Genomic DNA, 14558 nt, shown 5'->3' with positions numbered 1-14558 from the left:
CTTAAAAACCATATAGGATGCATTTCTGAAATGTCTGTGTAAGCACTGACCCTAGGCCTTCCTCTGATGTGTAAGCACTGACCCTAGACCTTCCTCTTATGTGAAAGCACTGACCCTAGTCTTTCCTCTGATGTGATAGCACTGACCCTAGGCCTACTTCACTGTAAACTGTGATGGTTCTGCTGAAATCTGGAAGTGCTAAACAGGCTGTAAACATAATGCTTCCTTCAATTGTTTAAAAACATGTTCTACCTCTGATGTCAATTATACAGTAAGGTGCATTTTCCCCTTTGTCAAATCTGTAAGAATGTATGCTATAGATGCATAACGTTTTTGATAGTAACCAGCCCATCTCAAGAATACCCTTCTCTTGTTTCTTAGTGCCCAAAGTAGGCAAATTTCTCAGTGCTTCTAGCTTTTCTTTCTGGGCCCTTGCACGTCCACCACCAATCCTAAATATTTTACCTCTGTCATGCCTAACTCTTCAAGGTAATAACTATCTCTGAGACATGTCAGATTTAGTCTAACACAAGTCATGTCCTATAGGATTCCTTGTTCTCAAAGGGTATTAATATACTAGACTAAGCTGTCTGGGGTTGAAAATTCTTGTTTTTTTTTTTCCCCTGGCCTCAGCTGTTAGAAGGATTTGCTCATACCGCTTTGTTAAATCTAATGTAGTTAAGAATCCCACCATCTGGCTTGGGTATTGGGTAGTTGTCAAGTTATGAATCTTGTTCATTTTCCTACAGTCATTCGAGAACTTGATTTTTTCCATAATGCTTTAAGACTAATACTGCATAACTCTTCACATACTTTTTGTCTCCTGTATTACCGGATCTGCAGCATTTTTTACTATTCTTTACAGCCTTTATCTGTAACTGATATTCTGAAAGGTTTTAACTTAACCTTTTCTTTTAGAATGGTCTCAGTGCGGTGCCGAATTAGGTTTTTCTGTTCAGTTAGTACTGAAAATAGTTCCTTAATCCTTTAACAGAAGCTCCCTTATCTCCCATTTCTGTAGCTTAGTCTGCTGTCTGCCTGCAGTTGCAATTACAGAAATCAGTTTTATTTCTCCTCTGTTTCTATCATTTTCTGCCGTTATGCCAAGTAGAGAGGTCTGCACGTCTTACTTTTAGAATATTGAATTGGCAGATCTTATTTACTTTTCGTATATGTTTCCATTATGAACCACCTACATAGGACCCTCTTTTTTTTATCAGTGTTCCTGTATTTTGGCTAAACAAGAATATCATTAAGAGTTGTCTGTCTGCTAAGAATAGTTGTTGGAGATAGGAAAGGAAGGAGAAAAGCCTACCTCTCAACTAACTTGCTCAAGTATTCAGAATAAAGCCAGAACTAATAGGTAACAAATGCCTAAAATCATGAGCAGTTTTCAAATGTTACTGTAATTTATTTAAACAGTTAACAGATCTACATGCTTGCATTAATATGCATATTCTGAACAATAAAGAAGTACAAAACTGAAATGTTTGGCATAATTGACTAAATGTGATCCTTGAAGATTTACCAGAAAATCAATAACTTTGAGAGAAACAAGGCAAAGAGCCATAATGCATTCTTCCCATCATTCTTAATAGAGGTCCGTTTAAAATAACCATCAAAAAATAGCTGGGTGAGTAAAACTGCACAATTTGTGAATCCGAATAATGCAGTAACAATAAGAGTAAAATACAGCGTCACTTGGTGGCTGTCTGTGATAGCTACACCACAAAACAGTTGTGTGAGTTGGTTTTACCTGCTGTTTGATTATTGCCTGCATTTGTATGCCTTCACGGTGCATTTTGTTGTATGGTGTACATAGGCACCAGTGTCCTTTCAGAGGAGACATTTGAGGTGCTGTCAAGCAGGATAGAGGAGGTGACAAAGACATCCCACGTTAGTGGTTGGCAAAAGCTTCCTTAGCCGTATCCCCTAAATACCAGCTAGCAGACCAAAGGAGTAGAGAATTACAGAATGCCACGACTGACATGACAGTTAGACTGTTGGGAAGATGGGAGAGACCTGACAAAGGCACCAACTCTATGTCAGGAATACATTCCATCATATTCCAGAAGATGCGGTTTAGGAAGTTACTTTTAAACAGAATGCTCAAACTAAAAAGAAATGGGGAAGCAAATGCTGTAGAAGCAGAGCAGGGGGTCTGTGTACTCTGGCACTACACACAGGGACATTTGGCAAATATCAGAACAGCTGAGAAATATGGAGAGAAAAAAATGTGAAACACATTTTCTTGGAATGTGTAGAGTTAAATGGGTTTAAAGACTTCTTGCAGATTCTCCGGATATAATTGTTGGGGAGAACATATTATATTAACCAAGGGTGTAATGCTACTGAGTTGGGAGTTTAGATTTAGAAATGCTAAGACATGGTAAGGCCTTTTTAAGTTTAATGTTATTAACAGCCAGAAAAAGTAGTCACACAAAACTGGAATTTAAAAATTTAAATCTACAATAAATTAGGTACTGATTATACTAAAGAAAATAAATATTAGAGATGGGATCGTTATAAGCTGCAGGAAGAACATTTCATAAAAAAATCATGTATTTAGGAACATTATATAAAGTAAATAGATGAGCAGAAAGGTATGCAAGGATTTTGCAATGAAGTGAAGAACAGAATTATGATGGATCTTGTTTGTATAAAGCATGCACGTGATTATGGAAAGTTTTAAGATTTTTCTTTTCTTTTCATTGTAGCTGTTGTATGTAAACCCATGTTATGAATCAATACCATGATAAATTAACTTGTTTAAAAATATTGCCTTGTCTGTCAGTATACTCTACCCTGACTTCTTTCCTTTCCTTCCGTTACTGTCCCTCTGTTACATTGTGTGTAGTAGCTCCTTTTCTGCTCTATGTATTTTCCCTCGGTAAAGGATTTATCTTCAGTTTTACATTTTCCTTATCTGCAGATATTGTTATTTAGGGCATTCTCTTATTTGAGGCTTCTGTCTTATACTGATAGTACCCGGTCACAGTACTAAATCTATTTGTTTGTTCTTCTTTTACGACCCAGGTAAAGTCTTTCTTACTGTTACGTTTTTCCTTCTCAGTACTTTTTTTTTACTTAGATTTGTCTTATTTGTGGGGTTTTCTGTTTTAGGTGGGTAGAAGATTTAGAATTGTGCTGAGGATGTGCATTTTCTGAACTTCATAATTTTGTTACCTTGGGGTGTACCTCTCAGTGAATGATTCCTTCTCTTCAGCTTTGCCAGTGATTTTTGCTCCCTGCTCTTATATATTTGTAGGTTGCAATAACACATAAAATGAGAAAATAAGTAAATAAGCATTTTAAATGCTGAGTGTGGCTTGCTTAGCAGTAGTAATATATTAGTTTGCTGTAATGGAGAATGCATTGCAGGATATTTTGATTTACGCTGATGACAATAGTACTGTAGTTGAGCAGAAAAAAATGTAAAATCCCATACAAGTGGATATTGCCTGGAAAAGAAAATAGTACATTTTAATTACCTGATTAAATCTGAGAAGTAATAGGAGCTATCTCTGGTGGCATAGATGGATAAAGTACTTACTACAGCCCAAGTGACTCAAGTTCGAGTTGCAGTTGGGGACTTCATGCACTTGGCAGCAGAGGATGGGCATGCCTGTCCTGGGAGGGTGGGAGGTAGGTTGTGGCAGTCCAGTGTCACTGTCATTTAGAGTAGGGGTGGTAGTACAAGAGGTTGTCTCAGAATCAGGAGTTTGGCTGCCAAGCTGCTTCACTGGTAGGTGTCATGTCAAGTGCATTGGGGAGGACATTGTGGTCCCTGTAGTGATATGAACCATCCATGGGGGTGGCAGGCCTAGTAGATGTGACTTTGCTGCTGGGATGTCAACAAAGAAACAAATATTCCCTGAGGGCTGCCTGTGTGGTGGCCTCACCTTGCCATTTCTAGCATTCCCTGAGGAGTTCCAATAGTGGGAGAAGGACTGGGCAGAGATGATGTGGAGAGACTAGCTGGCTGGCAGATGCAATGCAAAAAAAAACACAAAGAAAAACTGAGAGGTACTTGCAGTCCATAAGTAGCAGTACAGTAAAAAAATAAGGCTGTGAGTAGAAACATCATATTTAGGAAAGCTGGGTATTGAACAGGTTTCCATTATATACTCGAAGACGTGTTTCATCGAATGCCTCTTCATCGACCGTTAAATAACGAAAACACAAAACAGCAAATAGTCTTATAAGCATTTTCTTTCCTTGGGAAAGAAATTGCATGGCCAACTCTGTTACTTTGCCATTTTCCCCACTGTAGTGTGATCTTGGAGTTGATATTTTTAGTTAGGGTTTGTATTGTTCATAGTGATGTGTTTTTTTGTTTAAGGTAAGCGATTTCTTTCCCAGGGAAAGAAACTTTTATATGCATGTTCGCTGTTTTGTTGGTTTATGGGTCGATGAAGAGACATTCAACGAAATGCCTCTTCGAGTATCTAATGTAGACCCTATCGAACTACCGTCAATGTGCTAGTGGATGACTGATAGTACATTTTATCTCAGTTTGTCAGTAGGAGCTACATACAGGATCACACCAGTAGGAAACAAATGGGAAGAAATGTGACAGGGAGAGAGAAAAAGTGAGTTTGAGATTGGTAAAACTGTCATTAAAGTAATTGTGATGTACAGTGCAGAATTTTTTATAGTGCTGCTGTTTGTGACTGGAAAGTTGGGGATGTGCAGTCTGAATGGACCTTCTACCATATCTCAATAGTTTGAGAGCAGGAGAGAAAGGAGATGTGTTTAAAATGTGGTTGATGGTTACCATAATGGTAAGATGAGGGAAGGTTTTACTGTTTTAGTAGTAGGTACTGACAAGCAGACAGCTATGGCAGTTACATATGCACTGGCCAGTTTGTGGCAAAAATAGTTGAGGCATGTAGAATGATGTCTGGATGACTTCAAAGAGATTCTGGCAAACCATCTGTAAACTGAAGAGTGGGGTCACAGGACATTGCCAATGCTGTTCTTAACATTAGCAAGAGTGAAAAACTGATGACCTCAACTAAGGACATTGTTAGGGTTGTGTTAAAAACATTTTGAAGAGCCTGCAAATCCAGTGGGCATCCTGTCCTGGAAAGAGGCAACATCAAAAGTAGCTGCTGGGAGAAATGCAGTGATTAAACATTTCCAATGTGGCAAAACTATAGGAGTGGATGAGATCTGTCTGAAAATGAGTTGGGCAGCTTTCTTTGTTGGGTATTGTAGTTAATGTGCCTTTTTCAATGTTAATTGGAAGGTTGGGATTACCTCGGGAATAGCAGACAGTGGTCTTGACCCCAGCTTTCAACTGAAGTTAATGAGACTGCGAATATCGAAGTCACATATGGTGGTTTAAGAGCCATAATGCATTCTTCCCATCATTCTTAATAGAAGTCCGTTCAAAATAACCATAAAAAAATAGCTAAAACTGCACAATTCGTGAATCAGAATAATGCAGTAACAATTAGAGTAAAATACAGTGTCACTTGGTGGCTGTCTGTGATAGCTACACCACAAAACACTTGTGTGAGTTGGTTTTACCTGCTGTTTGATTATTGCCTGCATTTGTATGCCTTCACGGTGCATTTTTTTGTATGAAGCACATAGGCACCAGTGTCCTTTCAAAGGAGACATTTGAGGTGCTGTCAAGCAGGATAGAGGAGGTGGCAAAGTCATCCCAGGTTAGTGGTTGGCAAAAGCTTCCTTAGACGAATACCAGCTAGCAGACCAAAGGAGTAGAGAATTACAGAATGCCACGACTGACATGACAGTTGTTAGACTGTTGGGAAGATGGGAGAGACCTGACAAAGGCACCAACTCTATGTCAGGAATACATTCCATCATATTCCAGAAGATGCGGTTTAGGAAGTTACTTTTAAACAGAATGCTCAAACTAAAAAGGAATGGGGAAGCAAATGCTGTAGAAGCAGAGCAGGGGGTCTGTGTACTCTGGCACTACACACAGGGAGATAATAAGTATGGAATGTAGTACAACAGATGAGGGCACCCAAAGAATTTCTAGGTAGTAGTAGTATGAAGTGTTAGGAGTCTGAAAAGGAAGGTGTGGAGGCTAGCTGCACTAATGAAAGAAGGGGATGGGGTAGTCAGTAGTGTTAACAGAGCTGGGGACATGATGTTCCATGGCATAAGTTGTTAGGGAATAATAGGTTGAAATGGAGGAGAGAGAGAGAGAGATTTACATAAAGATTAGTATCATGTGAAGTCAGAAATGTGGAATCTGAGTATTCCCCCACTGAAGAGGGCAAAGGAATGGTGACCGGTATGCGCTGGGGTAAGCACCCTGATGGTAAAGGTAAATAGTGGTAGTTGAGATGAATCATTACATTGTACAGTCCCTCAGATACCTCATCAGGTAAGGAGTATTGTACACTGTGATGACAGTAAAGGACTGGTGTATGAGGAAGAGGGGTACACTAATGGAGATTTTAATCTGCCAGGAGCAGACTAGGGAGATCCTAAGTTTCTAGGTAGATAGGGAGTAGGCAAGATTTTGTGGTCTTGGACTATGAGGGATTCAGTCAAATACTGTGGGTCTGTATCAGAAAGATAGAATTTTGGATGTAGCTGTAGCCAAACCAGAAAAGGTGAAAATATGGCTAGCCAACAGTGATTGTGCAAGTGTGTAGTTTGGACTGGAGGTGAACAATAAAAAAAAAGATAAAGATGATGCTGTTTTTTATGTGGGGAGGTTATGTTTAGCCAAGATCTTTGACCTGGCAGTCCATATTTGTGACCTGCAGAATAATGAACATGAGGATGTCTATTGGAACTTTTCTATCACAGTTCCACAGTTGCTGCTAGTTTGCATAGAGAGTTTAAGTACCTTTTTTCTGTGTCACCCTCCCCCCAGCTACAAGTCCATATGAAGACTGCATAAGATATTCACAGTTTCCCATCCCACCAGTGTTACCTCTTACTTACTGTGTGCATTCTTGGGGTAACCAGAGGTGAGTGTGTTGTGTGATAAACACACATTTAGAGAGGCCTACGTTACTTCCCACCTTTGAGGCCTAACAATGCAGTGACTGTGAGTAGTATGTTTACTCCTGTCTACATACTCACAGCAGCTTATCACAACAGTTTCCCTTCTTAACTTTGACATGTATGTACAGCTCTTCATATCCAAAGTGTGCACATAGACTAGAGAATCCCCCTTTATTCACATGAGGAGGCCAGACCATAATCCTGACAGATTCTTCAGCTCTGACCTGCTTCCTAAGCTAGGTGTAACTGTGCTGTAGATGGTTCTTCTAAGCTAACCCAAACTCAGCATATTGAATTAGTTCACATGTAGAGTCTGTAAAGACTTCAAAGATACACACCAGGGTGCATAAATAACTTCTTATAGCTACTTGGATTTAGTAACCCTAGACTATCGAAGTCCTCTGTTGGTGTCCGTCACTAGCTCCAAAGATAGATGCATGCGCCAGGCTAATAATAATAATAATAATAACAGTAGCAATAATAATGATAATACTCATTTTGGGATTGTCTCCAGCAGTCCATGTAAGTGGTCTTATTTGAGTACTAAAACAGTATTCTTCGAAATAGTGGGAGCTGCAACAGAATGTTTGCTTTCTGTACATATTAAGAGCTCATCTGGAATAATCTACATTTCTTTGATATGTTCTTTTATACCATTCATGAGTCATTTAATATAATGTAATCACTTTGTGAAACTATACTAACTTATGAGTACTTTTAATGTTAGAGTACTACAGCAACCTTTCTGTGCTCATACCAGGGTCATAACATGCTTTGGATGTGATGGGCTGCAGGTAGGTAGGATCTCTGAAGAGATGCTGAAACTTTGCAAAGGGCAGTGGCGGATAACTGCAGGTTATTTGTAATTAAATAAGAGAAAATACTTATCAGAGGCTGAATTCATGTGAAAATGAAATGGAAGACAGTATAATAAATTTAGATTCAAAGTGTGACTACTGCGCAGTAAAACAGAAAACAAAAACAAATCACACAGTAAGGTCTACCAGCAAAAATAAAAGATTACATACAAATGCATCCATTTACATATGAGCTGCCTAAAAAGGAATAAAGCTGAGATGCTGAATTTTGGCTTGTAGAGCAGTGTAATGAAATGATGATATGGTAGTATAAGAATTGGGGGATGGTTTATAAACAACTCTTCATGCATTTTGATTTTACAGCAATGGGAAATAAAAGGAAGTATTTATCTTGCCCATATTTCACTGCAACTGCTCAGTATCGTGTATCAGAAAATAGCACTTACAGTATGAAAGAACCAAAACTAATGCCATATTTTGCTTCTCTTGCTTTTCAAATAACCATGGCTATAATACTATATGTTCCTTTGTATTAGTTTAAAAATAACTGCAAAGCAAGAACGTATGAGCTGCTCTTCCACTTTCATACAGTGCACCAGATATTTACAATCTAGTAGAATAAATTGAACTGTTTAGCTTGATTATTTGCTTCTATTTTGAGCATCTTCTGCGTGGAGACATGCGTGAATGGCCGTACCTTTGTTGAAGGTTGTGCGTCAGGGCTGGTAACTCGGCACGTAAAAATCAACTACCAATCATTAGCGGACCGGAGTTCCACTGTGGCAACCCCTACCCAGGAAAAGTCGAAAGACACAGCAACATTTAAGTATTATTTCTCAGTCCTAGAACAATGGTTGTGAGACGGACAAGACTGTGATGCCATATTTTGTTTACCTATGATGATCTTTTTTCCCTAAATTTGCACATTTGCATGGTAGAGTATAACATCCAAAAGATGCCACACTTTGCTGACCTGTTGCTGTACTTCATAAAGCTGAATATGTATAGCACTTACAAAGATCAGTGTCACTGGCAGTCAAGGTTTTTCACAATGTTGCAACTACACAGTCCAAATACAGCACCAAGTATTTGAAATTGTATAAAATGCACATTTTTGTCTGTATTTACACACAGTTATATAGTGTGTATATATACTTATGTGTTTATGTATTCCGGCAACTAAAAGAGGCAATGCTTTCATGCCCTGCTTGCATGATCTGTTTTTAACTATTTGAATGTGATATGGTACAAGAATATATCAAGTACTGTTTTACCTCTTTTATAGGTAGCAAGTTATGTTACATTTCCATTTTATAGAATTTATGGAACACAAGATTGTATGTTAATTTACTTTTTGGACACAATTCCTAGCTTAGTTCTGTTAAAAAGAATACCTCTTGTTTAACACTATACGTGCAAAGTGTGACACAGAAAATACAGAAATTATTGATTCCATGAAAACAGCAATGCAAAATTGATGTCTGTGGTGTACTTCAGTTTATAATCTCACCAGATGATATCAGTTAGTATGTCAGTGTGTGACCTAGAAACAATACATTTACTACGGAATAATAGGGTAGGGACAAGAACAACTGTCTTTTTGTTATATTTTTCTTTCTTTGCATTTCAAATATTACTGTGTTTATGGTATGTGTGCATGCATGCGAACTGTTTTTAATTTTGTATGTTGGGGGATGGTAGTTTTCTAATGGTTGCTTAGTTTTAGCATTCAAGAGATTATCATTTAAAATGTTCATTGAGAACCACAGACCCTCTCCTGATGTGTACCAGTTGTTCAACTTCCTATGCAGCATTGCACCTGTGTGCTAGAATTCTAGCCTGCAAAGAATCTTAGCTTCTCTTTAAAATTTACTCACTTTAAACTATTCCTTAGCTCTGAGTAAGATGTTCTTATCAGACAATATGCTTTGTTTCCTTGTTCAGGGTAAGCGCTGTCTTCATAAGAAAGAGATAATTATTGCAGTAGTTCCCCAACCTGGCTCTAAAATTGCCTTCAACTCTGTTTTATCAACTTTATGCTAGGCTCGTATAGTACACTATAAATATACACACAAGAGCCGTGAGTCAGTGCCCGGTAAATCTTTTTTCTTATAATTTCTCAGTAGCAAATAAGCTTTATCGATAGAAACGTACACCTCCACTCAAATCAGTAACAAAACGGAGAGGCTAAGCAGTGAACAAGCAAAAATTTAATTGCAAATTCAAGTCAGTAATTTAGCGCTTTCATCCGTTATAGGACTTCATCAGAACTACTGAAACATAATACCAAAGACTTAAATACCCAATAAAAGGCACATGATACAAAGCATTAATTAGTAAAAGAGATAGTCAAATAAATCACTAATCAAATATGATGTAATTCAACAGCTGCAATAAACTAGATAAAAAACTATTACAAAGCTAAAAAAGTACAAAATATAAAATAACTATGCATTCACTAACACCCCAAACGTTTAAGGTTTAAAACAGGGGAGATGGAGCCAATGTTATTCAAACCTCGTTCAGTCAAAGAATCATGCCTAAGCTGCCATAACAGTTCCTTAACAACTAAATGGTCCTCAATAATTCTACCTCTGGCATCTCTTTTTAATTGTTCAATAATAAAATATTTGAAAATTTGACTGGGTGATTTCTCTGTATGTCTAAAAAGAGCATTAGTGTCCTTGCACTTAATATCTCTTTCATGCTCATAAATCCTGTCTTTCACCCGCCTAATAGTTTTGCCAATGTAGAAAGCCGGGCACATTTGGCAACAAGCAACATAGATAGACCAGTTAGTATCGCAATTGTATTTCCGTCTTACAAACAACTCTTGACCATTCACTTCAGACTTATTGCCCATTAGGATATGTGTGCAAATTCTGCAATGACCACATTTAAACATACCTCTAATGTCCGTTCTACAACAACCCTTAACTAAAAATTATCTCTCTCTAATAAATCTTTAAAGGTTGTGTTCCTTCTGTACACAATAGTAGGTTTGTCCCCCAAATGTTTGTGTAACTGTGGATTGGAGGAAATAAATAACCCGGCGTACCTAAGCACGTCAACAATACTGAAAGAATCCAAAGTATAAGTCAAAATGCAAGGTTTAAAAAATTATTTTTTCTTAGTAGTCACTACATTGGCAGTTGTTAAATTATTGCTAAGAATAGATGCAGTATCACTTGCAAACACCAGTGTGTCAGTATTGTAGTACAAGAGGGTGTAATAAAAGCCAGGGTAATAAAAGCCATTCATTCTCTTTTGAACCACCTCATCTCTAATGGGAGTCAAAAACTCCATTGGATAACCACACTTCACAAACATTTCTAAGAGATTATCACATTCAATTTCAAACGCCTGTGTATCAGAAACCATCCTTGCCATTTTCACTAATTGGTCCTTCACAACAGACTTTTTTGGTGTAAAGGGTGTGATGGCTTTGAAAATGAAGGTAGCTTGGAGGACTTGACAAATGGCTGTTTTGTTTCCAATATTAAGCTTTGTTTTTCTGTAAAACATGAATTTGTTTAGAAATTAAACCATGTTAAATCTAGTGTAAATTAAGACTTTAAAAGCTGTTAGATTTAATCTATTTGTCTTTTGGTTTGTCTTTACTGTTACAACCAAAGTATTGCTCTTATGGTGTTGTTTACTTAGTTGTTAAATACAGTACAGGAGATTCTAATACAAACAGAAGACAATTTTTCATGTAATAAAGCTAACGCTAATGTTTTTATTTATTTATTTATTTTGTAGATATGCACTTGTTTGGCCACTATCCGGCTCACGATGACTTCTATGTAGTTGTATGCAATTCCTGTAACCACGTGATCAAACCACAGGTTTTCCAGTCACACTGTGGTAAGTAGAAACACCACAGTTCCTGAGCAGACTGTTAGAAAACTTCTAGTAACTTGGTTGATAGCACTGATTTTTTTTTTTTGTCGTCAATTGATCTCCCACTTTTAAACTAATATGCTGCTGAATTTCAGCCCCAGACTGAGTACTTTGGCATGAGACAATAAATATGGTTATTTTAGCTATGAGGGTTCTGTATCAACCACATATGCATTTGGCTTCCTAAAATAGGTGTACTGGTGTTAGCAACACTTTGACTGCTGTTGACTTTTCAAATTCATGTAGTGGTCATGATGGTTCTGGAAGTGGCTAAGTGGTGGTAAATACTGAGGCCAGTATAAAGTTTATGCTTGTAAACATTTTAGCTATAATGCTGGAGAATGCTTTGTTTTCTTCACTTCTTTTATATTAACAGCCCATTTTTGGAGAACTATATTTCCCCACTGATTATTCTTCAGAGTTCAGTCAAATTTAAGGAACGTACCATTATTTATGCATTTTAAGTTATTTTCTGTTTACCTCTGTTAATAGAGATACCCTGGCATAACCAATAGTCTTATCATTTCCCATCCAGGTGAGATCTCTCTGTCATGTGAGCTCCTGGCCCTCATCACAGTGTTGGGCTAGGAGTTTACTTACATCTGTCCTGTTCTTCCCCCTCCCTTGCCCAAGGCTGGAAGCAGATGTTGAGCAGTGCCACACCCATAGGTGGACTTGCACTACCATATAAGCCTGTAATCCATGTAAGAAGCCTGCTTTCTGTATCCATGCAAGCCCCTTTGCTTCATTCCCCAAGTGTCTGCTAGGAGATTCATTCCACTGGTGGCTGCTAATCCGTCATCCATCCATACCAGTAAGATGATCTGTCCTGATGTGTACCCCCCCCCCCCTGAAACGGCCCACATACTTGAACCCCAGTCATCATCATCATAGACTCCTTGAACTCCATAACAACCGCTGTTTTGAGTGTTTCACATTTACCTAAATAGTGAAAGGGTAAACTTCATTTTATTGGGTCATTTAGTAAATTGCCCAATTGCCCATTGTGTATAATTTTTGTTGCTTTAAAATTGTTTGACGTTTGTTTCAGTTCTGTTGGTGACATTTTTGTGTTCAGTCTGATGAGGTTTAATAAGGTGCTGCTCAGTTAAGTACAGGCAGTCCCTGAGTTGAGGACGAGATCCATTTTTTAGTTCGTCATTAAGTCAAATTTGTATGCAAGTCGAAACATGTACAAATGGTTATTAAATGTCACTTAGTCAAATGTTTGCTTCAGTCTAGTATACAATTTCATCCTATTGTTGGTCTGTTTTTCATATACTTTTAGTTTTCTGGCAAATTAGTAGTAAATCATTACATATTCCAGTTAAAAAATAATGACAGACATTTGGGTTCCAGACTTCATATCCTTCAGAAAATTCATGTTAATGCAAAATCTGTTATTCTATCAACTTTCTAAGTTTGTAACAGCAATATTTAAAAAGTGTCCCTATTTTTGGGCCTTTGTCCAGATTTCTTGCTGTAAGAAGTTTAGGTGTATCACACACACACACACACACACACACACACACACACACACACACACACACACACAGTTTACCTATTCCGTAACTAACCCCCTCCCCTTATGCAACCACCCACCTCTTTACTGCTGCCAGAGGCCCGCTCCCTTGCTCTCACTCTTCACTCTCATACACACAGTCTCTTCTTCATTCATACTTGGATTCACTCACACATCGCTCTCACTCTTCCTATTTCTCATACACACAGTCACTTCCTCATTCATACCTGCATTCACTCACACATCGCTCTCACTCTTCCTCTTCCTATTTCTCATACACACAGTCACTTCCTCATTCATACCTGCATTCACTCACACATCGCTCTCACTCTTCCTATTTCTCATACACACAGTCACTTCCTCATTCATACCTGCATTCACTCACACATCGCTCTCACTCTTCCTATTTCTCATACACACAGTCACTTCCTCATTCATACCTGCATTACCTCACACATCACTCTCACTTTCTCCCAATCTCGCACCCACACACAGTCACTTCCTCATTCATACCTACATTCACACACACACACGATCGTTCTCACTCTCCCGATCTCTCTCTCTTTCTCACACACACACAGATTTGAGCAACTTTAACTATTTTAACTTTTATGTTATTTCCGAAATTGTGGCAGCCCATTCGTATCTGTGGGTTGTCCGCATGTCAGATGTCCATAAACCGGGGACTGCCTGTATACTCCCTGTTACCTCTAAGTCAATTTTTTTTTTACCATCCTGTGTTGTTATAAATTGCCTGCACTTTTATGTGGTGCTGCTCATCGCACAGAGGTGTCCCAATGTGCATTATATAGACACAGGTATCTTGAACCATATCTGTCTCTGTACCACTCAGCCTCTCTTTATCCATAGTGATTAGTATGCATAGTAATATCTGTAGTAAGAACAGCATTCCACAGTTGTGCGAAGAGCCACACTGAGCACAACAGGTCCTCAGATGAATTCATGTTCACTGTCCTAAGGTAAATAACTCAAACTTTTCACTGAAACTACCTTCAGTGAACATAAAACAAAAACTGTTTTGCAGGGGGCAAGCCCCCTTGCACCCCCAAGGAGTGAAGACACCCTCAGACTTGTATATACTAACTCTAAGGTCACACAACAGTGGAGAAAGAGGCAAACTGCGCTGTTAATGAAAGTAGTTGCAGTGAACAGTGTTTGAATATTTTATGCTCCTCAAAACAAACTTTGCCGATGTGACACATTCTTCCTTAGAGAAGTATTTAACAGCTCGTAACTGCTCTGCTTTACCCAGATTAGCCTGTGGTTGCTCCACATTCTCCTTAGCAGCTGTTAAT

At 38.3% G+C, this 14558-nt stretch overlaps 1 protein-coding gene across 1 annotated transcript in view; it reads left to right on the top strand.

The window, feature by feature from the left end:
* Positions 1 to 14558, top strand: part of ATXN7L1 (ataxin 7 like 1) — a 955929-nt gene that overhangs the window by 298265 nt on the left and 643106 nt on the right. Inside the window, exon 3 of the mRNA XM_044088532.1 lies at positions 11580 to 11684. Coding sequence (XP_043944467.1) covers positions 11580 to 11684 — 105 coding nt within the window. The remainder of the gene's footprint in view (positions 1 to 11579; positions 11685 to 14558) is intronic.

The sequence above is a fragment of the Protopterus annectens genome, chromosome 11.part0, assembly GCF_019279795.1.
Source record: "Protopterus annectens isolate FY-2018-M chromosome 11.part0, PAN1.0, whole genome shotgun sequence".
NCBI classification, from domain to species: Eukaryota; Metazoa; Chordata; order Ceratodontiformes; family Protopteridae; genus Protopterus; species Protopterus annectens.
Note: the sequence above shows the minus strand (reverse complement) of the source record. Positions and strands in the feature narration are given on the sequence as shown.